The sequence below is a fragment of the Mesoplodon bidens genome, assembly GCF_964165515.1.
Source record: "Mesoplodon bidens genome assembly, chromosome: 4".
Classification (NCBI taxonomy): domain Eukaryota; kingdom Metazoa; phylum Chordata; class Mammalia; order Artiodactyla; family Ziphiidae; genus Mesoplodon; species Mesoplodon bidens.
Window position 1 is genome coordinate 49,295,285 of NC_138160.1, and position 14,719 is coordinate 49,310,003.

General features: G+C 36.6%; 1 protein-coding gene across 1 annotated transcript in view; it reads left to right on the forward strand.

Annotated features, from left to right (window-relative positions):
- The window catches only part of NDUFAF2 (NADH:ubiquinone oxidoreductase complex assembly factor 2), a 180,316-nt gene that overhangs the window by 137,734 nt on the left and 27,863 nt on the right, over window positions 1–14,719 (forward strand). The window contains exon 3 of the mRNA XM_081233391.1: window positions 4,942–4,982. Coding sequence (XP_081089517.1) covers window positions 4,942–4,982 — 41 coding nt within the window. The remainder of the gene's footprint in view (window positions 1–4,941; window positions 4,983–14,719) is intronic.

The window sequence follows — 14,719 nt, forward strand, 5'->3', positions numbered from 1 at the left end:
AAAATCTTCTTCCTTGAGCCACTTAAAACAAAGCTAAAGGAAGCCCTTATATCTTTCCTTAGAGAATAGTGTCTCATGAGAGTGAATAGTCTAGGTAGTACTTAATACATTATCTGAATTATATTACTTTCTTATATCTATAAATGATTTTTATAAACTTATACAAAACCAGTAGGGTTTAGAAAACACATATCAGAGTTTCTTCAACTTATTCATCCACCGTGGAATTTAAAAAAATTATTTGGATTCTACTGAAGTATTTTTCTTTTCCCAATCTTAAAAAAAACTGAAAATAATGTTTTATAGACTCATCAGCAAGGCAAATTGTTGTTTTTCTCATGGTGATAGTAAGTGTGCATTATATTTTTTAACATGGTCTGATGCCAGTGGCAGTGTTCATAGAGTCTAGAATACATGGCAATCAGGTAAAAAGTGTAATAGGTTTTTTGGGGGGGGTTTTTGTTTGCTTGCTTTTTAATTTTTATTGGAGTATAGTTGATTTATAATATTGTGTTAGTTTCAGGTGTACAGCAAAGTGAAAAAAATATAATAGTTAATAATGATTTTTATTTTAGATAATATGGAAGTATTTTGCTTCTTTAAATAAATTTATGTATTTATTTGTTTGTTTATTTATTTATTTATGGCTGCCTTGGGTCTTCATTGCTGCGTGCAGGCTTTCTCTAGTTGTGGCGAGTGGGGGCTACGCTTTTTTATTTTTTTAACATCTTTATTGGAGTATAATTGCTTTACAATGTTGTGTTAGTTTCTGCTTTATAACAAAGTGAATCAGTTATACCTATACATATATCCCCATATACCCTCCCTCCAGCGTCTCCCTCCCACCCTCCCTATCCCACCTCTCTAGGTGGTCACAAAGCACTGAGCTTATCTCCCTGTGCTATGCGGCTGCTTCCCACTAGCTATCTATTTTACATTTGGTAGTGTATATATGTCCATGCCACTCTCTCACTTCATCCCAGCTTACCCTTCCCCCTCCCTGTATCCTCAAGTCCATTCTCTAGTAAATCTGTGTCTTTATTCCCGTCTTGCCCCTAGGTTCTTCATGACCATTTTTTTGTTTGTTTTTTAGATTCCATATGTGTTAGCATACGGTATTTGTTTTTCTCTTTCTGACTTACTTCACTCTGTATGACAGACTCTAGATCCATCCACCTCACTACAAATAATTCAATTTCGTTTCTTTTTATGGCTGAGTAATATTCCATTGTGTATATGTGCCACATCTTCTTTATCCATTCATCTGTCGATGGACACTTAGGTTGCTTCCATGTCCTGGCTGTTGTAAATAGAGCTGCAATGAACATTGTGGTACATGACTCTTTTGGAATTATGGTTTTCTCAGGGTATATGCCCAGTAGTGGGATTGCTGGGTCATATGGTAGTTCTATTTTTAATTTTTTAAGGAACTTCCATACTGTTCTCCATAGTGGCTGTATCAATTTACATTCCCACCAACAGTGCAAGAGGGTTTTCTTTTCTCCACACCCTCTCCAGCATTTATTATTTGTAGATTTTTTGATGGTGGCCATTCTGACCGGTATGAGATGATATCTCATTGTAGTTTTGATTTGCATTTCTCTAATGATTAATGATGTTGAGCATTCTTTCCTGTGTTTGTTGGCAATCTGTATATCTTTGGAGAAATGTCTGTTTAGGTCTTCTGCCCATTTTTGGATTGGGTTGTTTGTTTTTTTGATATTGAGCTGCATGAGCTGCATGTAAATTTTGGAGATTAATGCTTTGTCAGTTGCTTCATTTGCAAATATTTTCTCCCATTCTGAGGGTTGTCTTTTTGTCTTGTTTATGGTTTCCTTTGCTGTGCAAAAGCTTTTAAGTTTCATTAGGTCCCATTTGTTTATTTTTGTTTTTATTTCCATTTCTCTAGGAGGTGGGTCAAAAAGGATCTTGCTGTGCTTTATGTCATAGAGTGTTCTGCCTATGTTTTCCTCTAAGAGTTTGATAGTGTCTGGCTTTACATTTAGGTCTTTAATCCATTTTGAGTTTACTTTTATGTATGGTGTTAGGGAGTGTTCTAATTTCATTCTTTTACATGTAGCTGTCCAGTTTTCCCAGCACCACTTACTGAAGAGGCTGGGGCTACTCTTTGTTGCGGTGCGTGGGCTTCTCATTGCGGTGGCTTCTCTTGTTGTGGAGCACAGGCTCTTGGCACACGGGCTTCAGTAGTTGTGGCACATGGGCTCTGTAGTTGTGGCTCATGGGCTCTAGAGCGCAGGCTGAGGAGTTGTGGCACCCGAGTTTAGTTGCTCCGCGGCATGTGGGATCTTCCCGGACCAGGGCTCAAATCCATGTCCCCTGTATTGGCAGGTGGATTCTTAACCACTGCACCACCAGGGAAGCTCATGAAAGTGTTTTTGAATCAAGATATATAGTTGTTGCTAAAAGGATTATACTTAATGGTAGCCCTAGCACGGGGGTTGGCAAACATTTTCCTTAAAGGGCCAGATGGTAAATATTTTAGGCTTTGTGGGCCATATTATCTTTGTTACAGCTGCTCAACTCTGCCATTGTAGCCCACATTATAATAGATAATATGTAAATAAATAAGTGTGACTGTGTTCGAATAAAACATTATTTACAGAGGCTGAAATTTGAATTCTATTTAATTTTCATGTGTCATGAAATATTGTTCTTTGTTGGTTATTTTTTTCAGCCATTAAAACAAAAAACAAGCCATGGGCCGAATTTTGCTTGCAGGCTATAGTTTGACAACCCCTGCCATAACAGTTGATTTTTCTGAATTAACTTTCTAATCCAAATTAGAACTGAAGATTTATTGTTTAAAACCTTTTAGAGGTATATGGCTCATGGTGAATTATTTTAAAAGAAGTCTCTTTCCTGGGGGAAAAAAATGCCCATAAACATATACAAGTACCCCTTATTTTCACCATAAAGAGGCAGTTGAAAACTTCTATAAACCACTTATTTCCTTGATCGTACAGAGGAATCTTGCTGTTGCTAAGCTGGGTTTTCTAATACAGGTCAAAATCCCATTACAAAAAAAAAAATCCCATTACAACGAATATTTTTATAGTGGAAGTATTTTATAGTGGAAGTATTCATTCAACAACTGTATTTAAGTACCTACTCTTTCGAGGCATTTAGGTGGTAGAAAAATAAATCTCCTGTGGATGCATCCTGCTTTTGACAACCTTCCAGCCTAACAAGAAATATAAAGTTTGTGCAAGTTGTGGCTAGAAATAGGGCTGGAAGCTAATAAGAAGAGGATGCAGAAAATAATAACAGAGATAGGAGTTCAGAAATAGAAATAGAGAAGGCAAAACACTGGGTCTGTATTGAAAATACACGTATGGGGTAAGTGCAAGAGAGGACAAAGTAGGGAGAAATAACTCATCACAGGGCCACAGTTGAATGTTGCTCTTTGTACCCCCACAGTCATTCATTACTGGGCTTGTCATGAGGACAGGTCCCGCTGCTATTACTTGGATGACAGAAGGCAGGCTAGCAGAGCTAGCCTGTCAGAAGAGAAAGTGGCTGGTGAATGGGCAGAGCTCAGATTTTAGAGCCGGTTCAACCAGCATTTGATTCTCAGACTGTTACTTGCTAAATGTGTGAGTTTTGGCAAGTTGCTTAATCTTCAGTTTCCCAATCTGTAAAATGGGATGAATCTTATTTTTTGACAGTAGTCAGTGTTGTGACCTGTTCCTCTTCCTAGTTTAGTGTTCTTTGCTTGTTGCTTATAAACTTTGAGAAACTGTTTAGTAGAGCATGGATGGTTTTTGGATCCAGAGACAGGGTCAGATCTGGATTCAAATTCCACCATTACTACTTAATGTATAAATTTGGGAATGTCATTGAATTTCTCTATAAAATAAGCATACTTCATGATTTTGTAATGAAGATTGAATTAACTAGAGTGATAAAATAGTAGTTTTTACTTTTCAAAGACTATATTCCTTACAGTGTGTTTTCTCACAGTTTCCTATATATCCTCATAGGCCAAGCAGGTTTTGTTGATCTTTGCTTTTTTGAGTCTGTTATAAAAAATACAGGTTTACTGAATAATAGTGATAGTGATAACTTAGACTTGCATGTTTACTCTATGCCAGACTCTGAGCTAAGAATTTATATATACTATTTCATATAACTTTTGCAATGTAGATACTAAAATCTAGATACTAGTATTATAATTTTACAGATGGGAAATCTGATACTTAGAAAATTAAATAACTTGCCTCAGGTAACACAGCTAGTAAGTACTTAAGTTGGGATTTGAACCCCTAAAATCTGCCTCTGCTCTGCTAAGTACTATAACATGTCTTCATGTGATTCTGATATACTTCTCTAGAGGCAGTTGCCCCACTCCCTTTCTGTTGCTAAAGTATCTAGCACAGTGCCCAGTGTCCAGTAGGCACTTCACAAATACAAGCTCTTTCTACTCTGCCTCTCATCTCCCAAATGTTGGCGCTAAGATACCAGCCATACAAGATAGACTGCTTGCTAGAACAGGTTAGAAGAGAAATCTCTGTAAATGAAAACTTTTCTACATCCATTCTTCTACATATCGAGCAATAATTGCTTCACATTTCCAGGATAATATAACTTTAATATCGCCTTGAAGTTTACTGTATTATGATTTGGCCTATATGCCATATATACCCTAAGTTGAATTCAGATGATTATGGGGTATGATTTTAGTTATGAAACTATCCCCTCTACATCCTCCCTACACTTAAGTATTTTTTATGACACAGATCATTACCTAATAATGTTTCTTTTCTGTGCCCCTTCACTAGTATATATGCTACAGGAGAGGAGGGAACTGATGTGCCTAAAACAATATATAACAGCTGCTTAATACATATTTGTTTCATGCATGAATGAATAAAATGTGCAAATTATAGAAAACTTACATTTAAATATTATTTTTCTTTCTAGCTTGGATCAGAAAAACAAGAAAGACTCCACCTACTATGGAGGTAAGAATACACAAGGAAAATATTCAAGTATGTGTTTATAATGCTGTGTTTCTCAATTGGGAGTTTGTACTCTCAGGGATACGTGAAGCCTCTAAAATATATGTGATGCCACCTCTCCAAAGCATTAATTTTGCCCCATAGAAAATAATTTCAAACATTTTTATAATAAAATAACTGCACAAATTATGGGATGTAACAAAATCCATATAAAATTTTAAATGAAATAATAAAAATTTAAAACAAAATAAAAACACTTTAGAGAATGTTTGGACTTACAGCAGCTTGCATTAGGTCATTTCCCTGTCCCCTGGGAGTTCTCTGTTCTGATACAGATGCTTTGGTAGAAAAGTTTGAGAAACACTGAATCTCTTGGTCCTCTCTAAATCATGCTCTGCTTATTTTGCCCTTAATTTTATATAAAACATAAAATTTTATAATTTTATATAAATTTAACACCATCTAGTATCTGAAGAAACTTATTCCAATTAGCATGTAATATGTAACACTTGGTAACTAATAGTTGAATTGAATTTTTATTTAAAACTTAAAAACATAGGGAATTCCCTGGCAGTCCAGTGGTTAGGACTCCACGCTTTCACTGCCCAGGTTCAATCCCTGGTTGGGGAACTAAGATCCTGCAAACCACATGGAGCGGCCAAAAAAAAAAAAAACTTTAGAAACATAGTTTGGGTGGGATGCAGAATAAAAAGCATAGCAATGCTGTGGTATTTGTGTTTTTAAATCATGATTATTTCATAATTTTTATTTTAAAACAATAGCATGAAATGTTCTAAAGTTAGTTTGTAAGAAATAAATATTTCATAAAAGGGAAGTTTACAAATTCATTAATATACTACCTATTCCATTTTTTCTGCTACTGAGGACTCCTCTTTTCCCTCCCCTATTCCCTTACTACTACAACCCTGCTGACAATGTAAATGGGCTCCAATACTCAGGCCACACTTTTTAAGAGGTGGGATACTCCAGGGCAGAATTTATTATGACCTATAAATTGGCATACCTATCTTTACTTGTTCCATTCCTCCTGGACTGACCCCATCAGGGTGTGTCTGCCTGGGGTCTGAGTGAGCACATCTCTAAGCCTATTTCTAGCTTTGTATGTTGCTTCTACCTTGACCTTGTCCTACTCTTCTCAGACCCTTTTTTCTAATATCAGTGAACCTTGGAATAAAAGCGAAAAAAAGTCAATGTGATCCAATATTCAGAAGTATCCCCTGTGGTTTCCAGTGGTAGGATGGATCAAGGAGCCCTTCTGATTCCCCTTCTCTGGGCCATAATAAGAGCTACTGTTCTCAAGAGAAAAAGGTGTTTCTTCTATCCTCCAGACTTTGAAAGCCTTCTTCCATGGAAACATTGATACTTGCAAAGTGATTAGATGGAGGCAACTGCAATAATCAGGCCTAAGGCACTACTCCTATAAATGTTAGGTAATCCCAGTATCTCAGACAAGCTCCATCAGAACAGTGAGACCAAGTCATTCCCTCCATGGTGCTCACATTCTTGAATATCTAAAAAGGAGCCCTCTGTTGCCTCTTTTCTAATGTACTGTTAATCACATCGTTCTTTATGCTCTTCTGTACCTCCCAACAGACACACACACACACACACACACAAATGCACACACCCTTTTCTCTTCCTCCTGACCCTTTCCATTGTGTTTCAGGAATTTCCGTTTCTTTATTAGCAAATTACCCTTCACCTTTAATATTGTCCTAAGAACTTTCTCTACCACAGAGCCTCAAGTAAAATCTATCTGTGTCTAAAAGATAATGAGTCGTTTTTTTCCTTGAGGTGAATTGTGCTCATTTTCCTACAACCCATAGAAAGGAAGTGGGATTGATTGCTCCTCCCTTCCCCCAGTCATTTCCAAAATATTATTCCACTTTGTGAGCCCAGGAGAGTGTGGTACCTTTGCAATCCAAGTAGATTTCTCTCGACCTGTTCATCATTTTTATCTTTGCTAACCTCTAGGGCACTCTCCCACACTGATGGCAGAGATTAGAACCAGACTTATGGTTTTTTCCTGTCAGTGTCTTCCCAAGTCTTAGCCATTTACTTCTTTGACTTCATCCACACCAGTATCCCTACTTCAATAAACAACCACTTCCATAGCCACACCTTAGTTCGTGTCATCCCCAAACATCATTCTATCACTAAAACTTATAAACTCTTCAATCCCAGATTTTACATATATCATGTTAAGAGGGAGAAAAAACCTATTTACTGTAAAAATAAGTCATGTAAACAGAAGACCACAAGAATTAAATGTATTGTTTAATAGGTTATTATAAGGCAAATTCCACCCAAGTCAAGAAACAGAACTTTGCCAGCTACTCATGTGCCCGATCTCAATACAACCTCCTTTCTCCCCACAAAAGCAACCCTGAACCTGACTTTTATAATAAGTGTTTACTCACATGTTTAAATAATCTTCTCAGCCAAATGTACACTATAGTTTAGACTTGCCCATTTTGTAAAAACTTTGTATTTGTTTTAAATCTCTTTCAGTTTATATGTTCTTCCTCCATCACTTTTATTTCCTTACACATTTGTCTGTTGAAAAACCCAGCCCATTTGACTTAAAGAGTTTGCCACAGTCTAGATTTTGCTGATCTTATGCTCTCTGTGTAATTCAACATGTTCCCCTCCTCCTCTGTCTTTCTTCCGCATTGGCAGCTGGATCCAGAAGCTAGATATTGATGTTTGATCTTTTTGTCAAGAATGTAGAAAATGTTTGGCAAGACTACAGGAGAACATGATGTCTGGTTGTCCTTCTTTTTGTGATCTTTATAATTGCTCATGCTTAATACCTATATCAATTCATTGGAAACAACCTCCTATTCTTGCATATCTGTTGAAACTAATTTGTTTTCAAGATGCTACCAGTAATTTGAGTTCTCTACTTTTTTTCAAATCTCTTTGTGAACTCCCACCCCCAAATAGACTTCTGCCCATATCACCTGTAGACTATGGCTGAAGGTTAGCCAGTAGCAATTAGAATACCATTTACAATAGCATCAGAAAGCATAAAATACCCTGATATAAATTAAGCAAATATATGCGACATGTAGACTTTATTTATTTATTTATTTATTTATTTGTATGTATGTATGTCTGTGTTGGGTCTTCATTGCTGTGCGAGGGCTTTCTCTAGTTGCGGCGAGCGAGGGCTACTCTTTGTTGTGGTGTGCGGGCTTCTCATTGCAGTGGCTTCTCTTGTTGCGGAGCATGGGCTCTAAGCGCGTGGGCTTCAGTAGTTGTGGCACGTGAACAGTTGTGGTGCATGGGCTTAGCTGCTCCGTGGCATGTGGGATCTTCCCGGACCACGGCTTGAACCCGTGTCCCTTCCATTGGCAGGCAGATTCTTAACCAATGCACCACCAGGGAAGTCCCAAGACATGTAGACTTAAAATTATAAAACATTGGTGAGAGAAATTAAATAAGACCTAAATTAATGGGGAGAAATACCTCTTCATGGATTGGAATATTCAATATTGCTAAGATGTTAGTTCTCCCAAACTGATTCACAGCAGTAATTCTTTTTTTTTTTTTTTTCTGGCCGCACAGCCTGTGGGATCTTAGTTCCCCAACCAGGGATCGAACCCGTGCCCCCTGCAGTGGAAGTGTGGAGTCTTAACCACTGGACCATCAGGGAAGTCCCTCACAGCAGTAATTCTTATGCTTTGTCATGCACCAGTTACAGGGAGGGCTTGTTAAAACACAGATTGCAAGGCCTTATTCCCAGAGTTTTTGATCCACAAGGTCTGAGGTAAGGCCTGAATATTTGCATTCATAACAAGTTCCCTGGTGATGGTAATGCTGCTGGGCCAGAGCCCTTACTTTGTGAACCACTATCTATAGACTCAATCAAATAAAAATCCAGTTAAAATCCCATTAGACTTGTTTTGGTAGAAATCAACATGCTGATTCTAAAATATATATGGAAATGCAAAGGACCTAGAATAGCTGAAAGCAATCATGAAAAAGGAGACGACAATTAAAGGACTTATGCTGCCTGGCTTTAAGACTTACTCTAAAACTATAATAATTAAGAAAGTGTGGGGACTCTTCTGGCAGTCCAGTGCTTAAGACTTCGCCTTACAATGCAGGGGGTGCAGGTTCGATCCCCAGTCAGGGAGCTAAGATCCCACATGCCTCGGGACCAAAAAACCAAAAAATAAAATAAAATAAAATAAAACAGAAGCAATATTGTAACAAATTCAATAAAGACTTTAAAAATGGTCCACATCAAAAAAAATTTTTTTTAAAAGACAATGTGGTACTGGCATAAGGATATATAAACAAATAAATGGAAAAGAACAGAGAGTTTAGAAATAGTATACAGCCAGGTGATTTTTGGCAGTAGCACCAAAGGAACACAATTAGGAATGGAAAGTCTTCATAACAAGTGGTACTAGAATAACTTAATATCCATATGGAAAAATCTGAACCTTGATCCCTACCTCACATCATACACAAATATTAATTAAAGATGGATCATAGACTAAACATAAAAGCTAAAACTATAGTGCTTCTACAAAAAGACATAGTGGAATATCTTCACAACTTCGGGGTAGACAGGAGACAGAAAGCACTATCCATAAAGGAAAAACATTGGTAAATTGAACCTAATCAAAATTAAGAGAACAAACATATGGACACCACGGGGGGAAAGGGGAGGTGGGATGAACTGGGAGATTGGGATTGACATATATACACTATTGATACTATGTATAAAATAGATAATCAGTGAGAACCTACTGTATAGCTCAGGGAACTCAGTCCTCTGCAGTGACCTGAATGGGAAGGAAATCTAACAAAGAGGGCAGATATATATATCTGATTCACTTTGCTGTACAGTAGAAACCAACACGACATTGTAAAGCAACTATACTCCAATAAAAATTAATTATAAAAACAAACAAAAAACTAATTCTCATCAAAAGAGAACATTAGGAAAGCAACAGACTGGGAGAAAATAATCACAGTACATGTATCTGAGAAAGGACTTGTATCCAGTCTATATAAAGAACACTTCAACTCAATGATAAAAGACAGAGCTAATAAAAATGGGGTGAAAATCTTGAATTGGCTTTAATAAGATTCAAGAATGGCCAGTAAGCGTAGGAAAAGATTCTTAACATCACTAGTCACCATAATGGGATACCACCACACATCTATGAAAATGGCTAAAGTTTAGAAGATTGACAATAACCATAACTAGAGAAACCATAAACATTCATATATAACCATACAGTGCTGATTGGTGTGAAAATGATATAACCATGTTCAAAAACTGACAGTTTCTTATAAAGTCAAATGTACGCCTACCCTATAACTCAACAGTTTCTCTCCTGGCCACCTTGAAGGCTGAAGGAATCAATTTTTAGGCACACTTCTTGGGAAGCTCTGGCCAAAAGATCTAGTTCCTTGAAATTCCATTTAAGCCTCCTGCCCTGCCCAACTTTCTAGCTTTCCTCCTTATATTTGTTATACCCATCCTACTTTCCAAGGCACTCCTTGCTGTTTCTCAAGCTGAATATCTTCTTTCTCTCCCATCAGCAGGACACTTCTGCTCATGCTTAATTCTGTTTAAAAGGCGCTTTAAAATTCTGTGATACTTTCCTTAACTTTTTTCCTAACTTCTTAACTCATAGAGTTAGTCACTTCTTTCTTGATATAGCTACACTGCCTTGTGCACTTATATAACCCTTTGAGTTCAGCATTATAATTACTTGTTTTATTTGTCCATCTTGCTGACTATATTGTGGGCTATATGGCACAGGAATTATGTCTTATTCATTTATATATCAGACGCACCTAACACAGAACCTGATTCATTATTAGTTAGATAGGCTTTTATTGACAGACTTGAAAATCTCAATGCCATGTAAGTATATTACATGGTTTGTATGACAGAGTTTGAATTTCCAGTGACCAACTATAAAATAACCCTGAGAAACTGAACATATTTTGAAATTGAGCATTGCTTGTACTTTTTTCATGAAAATTCAGTTTTGCCAATATAGTTCAATACCTGTTGCCAATATAGTTCAACACCTGTTCATCAGTTCAGTACAAGTTGAATTAACATTTCACAAAATTAATGAAGTAGACTTTTCCTAGTCTTGACTCTATCCCATTAGAAGCCATTTGCAGCAAGTATTCTGAAATATTGCTTCTCCTTTCATCCTGACAAGATAGTAGGAAACAATTCTGTTTGAAAAAGTAAATAAATGTATTGCCAAGTATTGACAAAATACATGACTCAGCAACAGGTTTACAGACAGTAGAAGAAATCCATAATATTAGAGCTCACTTACTTTATTTTTAATACATATGCTCCATGAAAGAGGAAGAGGAAATTCTAGAAATCAGTAGAGAATGGAGTTGGATGGTGATACTGTAGTCGAAGGAGAGCTTAGGGCAGCTAGGTAGGACCATACTGCACAGCACCTTGTTTACTTGATCATGTTCTCAGATCTGGTCTGGAGGCTCCAAAGACTCATTTTTTGTCCACGTCCAAGGTGATTTGGCTCTAAAAGATATCACGGTGACTAAAACACAAGAGAGTTTGAAAGGGTTGCCAGAATTCCAGTATATTAATTTATAGTAAGAAATTAAGTTGGCATAGGAAAAAAACAGTAGGATATCTGCTGAGTGCAGCATTAGGATAAGGGAAGTTAAGTAGTAAAATAAATGTTTAATTGCATCCAGCCTAAAATCACCTGTTATGTCCATCTTACAATAGGGATTGTCTGACCCATAGGAATGGAAATATTTAAATAGAATTGACCACAATTCCCAATATCTGTCTTTATCCTAAGAATAGCCTTATGGTTTGGAATAGAAAAAAATTGCCACATGCGTATTAAGGTTTTTGCTCCCATGAACAGTGTTTTTATGGATTGCCAGCATTTGTTTCTATGATTATCCTTTTTTCTCTGCTACTCCTTTCTGATTGACCTGTTATTTCTTTTGCTATTACACTAGTTATATTATGGTCAAATGTTGCTGGCCCTGCAGCTCTTCATTTGTTTTACTCTTTTCATAACTCTGCCCTGGCCTATAATGTGTTGATCTTGCAGTTTAACTTTCAGAAAAGAATCTTATTTCTGAATTTCTGAAGCCCATTTCATTGTTGTCTCTAAGTGGCTGACATTTATTGAGTGAGTTCTCTGTGCCTAGTATTATTAGTTCATTTTATAAGTTACAGAATTGAAATGTCTTAAAATTCACATTTTGCGTATATAATCCTATTTTCCTACTGACTTAAATGGGGAGTGTATGTTCTTATGGAAAAATAGACCCCTACCCCAAACCTCACAATCTCATTTTTGGGAATATAGTGGAATTGGATAAGAAAATTGTAACATGTTCATACACTGCATTAAAACATCATTCATTAAAAATGAATGAACTAGAGCTGCATGTATCAACATGGATAAATCTCAGAAACATAATATTGAGTAAAAAGAGCAAGTTGCAGAACGTACAACATGATACCATTTATATAAAATTTGAAGGCAGGGAAAGAAAAAGGAATTTCAAATAAAGTTAGTCAGTTAAACACATGAGTTTACTTTCTCTTTTTGAGCCTAATGAAAATGGCAGTAAAGGGGGTTACTTTTAAAAGCATAAGGTCAAAAAAAAATTGAAGAGGCAAACGCAGCAACAATGTTTTCGAAGCTGGAAAGCAGATGAGCAATGTTAACAAATTTAGCAAAACTGAGGAGTACAACCCCTAATCTAGCAGAAGAGAAAGCTTAGAAGAAACCCAGTTTAAACCACAGAACCCCAGAATGCTCAGTAATTGGCAGTGCTAGGAAACTGAAAGTGGAGTTGAGTCTGGTGCTAAAAACAGTAACCTGGTTGAAAATCTATTTAAGAAGCAATTAGACATTAACCAATAAATGTAGAAGAAATAACAGAGTTGGAAAATCACCATTTTTCAGCTGTCATTGTGATAATCAATTCAGGGGAAAATCATTAGTGGATATTAAGACCATTGGATCAAATTTTGTTGGGGAACAGGGTATTTACATGGTCTCAAGGTATCTCCCTGAAGATTACTTATTAATTACAAAGGGGAAGAAAAAATAACTTTATAGTGGGCAAATCTGGCCATACCACCATAACCAGCTAGTCAGACGTGCCAAGTAGAACAGCCTTGACGTCATGTTTGCCTCTTTGTATGATGCACTGAAAGTAAGACATCATTCATGTAGTATTTTTTTAAATGCACAAATTTAATCTAATCACAAGGAAGTAACCAGAAAACTTCATGAAACGCCAGGCCAGTCATATCAGTGTAATGAACGACAAAGAAAGACTAATCAACCTGATGACCAAATATGACACGTGATCCTGAATTGAGGGAATACCTTAGCTATAAAGGACAGTATTGGGTTATTTTTAAAAATTTGAACATGAACTATATATTAAATAATAGCATTGTATTAATGTTAAATCTCCTGAAGCAAAAGAAAAGGACATTGTTAAAAGTCCCTTTGTGAAAGTCTGAAAACCAGGCAAATTTTCTACCCAGTTGAAACCTGGAGGTTTATTCATGGCAAAGGGAAAACAGTACAGACTGTTTTCCAGACATATTTGAGGGAAGAGGTACATTCGGAAAAGTAGAGGGATTAAATGAACACATATATACTGAGCATATCAAGTTGAATTATAGATAAGTATGTGGAAAATGAACAGACTTCATTTGTTATCTCCAAAAAAGTAAACCTTGGGTAGGAGAAGGAAAAATAATTTTAGTATACAGATAACTCACTTGCTGATAGTGTTTACTCATAATAATAAATATTGAATATTGATTTACAACTATATTGAGGATATGCGATGGGATAAATCCTCATTTTCAGTAATGAGAAGTTAACATACAGTGCTTGAAACTGAATAATAAAGAATGATAATATAAGAATGTTATGGAAGGGTTGGGGCAAAGTCTGTTTGATAGCTGTCAAACACTTTTGTGGCTCCCTGGTTTGGCCTGTACCATACATATCAGCTAAAAGAATATAAAGTAGTTGCTTCTGGGGAGAGGAAATGACATTTTCATAATAAGCCTTTTACGATGAGGTGTGCTTACAAATATGTGAATATATAACTTTAATTTAAAGAAAAGAATTTTAAAAAGCACATACACAGTGCCGTAGATGAGGGGTAGCCAAGTTTTTCTTTCAAGCACCTGATAGTAAATATTTTGGCCATTGTGAGACAATCTCTATTGCAACTATTTAACTTTGCCGTTTTACTGTGAAAGCACTTATGGACAATATGTAAACCAGTGAGTATGGCTGTGCCCTGTATAACTTTGTATACAAAACAAGTGGCAGCTGGATCCTAGTTTGCCAACCCCAGCTGTTGATCAGTGGTTTTCAAATTGGGATACCTGTACCCTGGGCACACAAAGACTTCCTGTGGGATATACAGGTATGAATAGCTTTAAAGCAATTAATTTCCATATTCTCTCTTTCCATATGTAGTCCTTCCTAAAAAAAGATCTGCCTGAGAACTCCTTCTGGTCTGCCAGTTCTCCTTTCTGACGTTTTTCATAATCATCTGTCTTTCAAAAGAAAAGCTTACGTCTTGTCCGTCCTAAATCTTACTATGGTGCGTTGCCTTGGGGTTTAAAAATCAGGGCAGCAAACAAAGAGACTATCGGAGAGTCTCTCCTGAGAGAGAGTCCCTTGAGAACA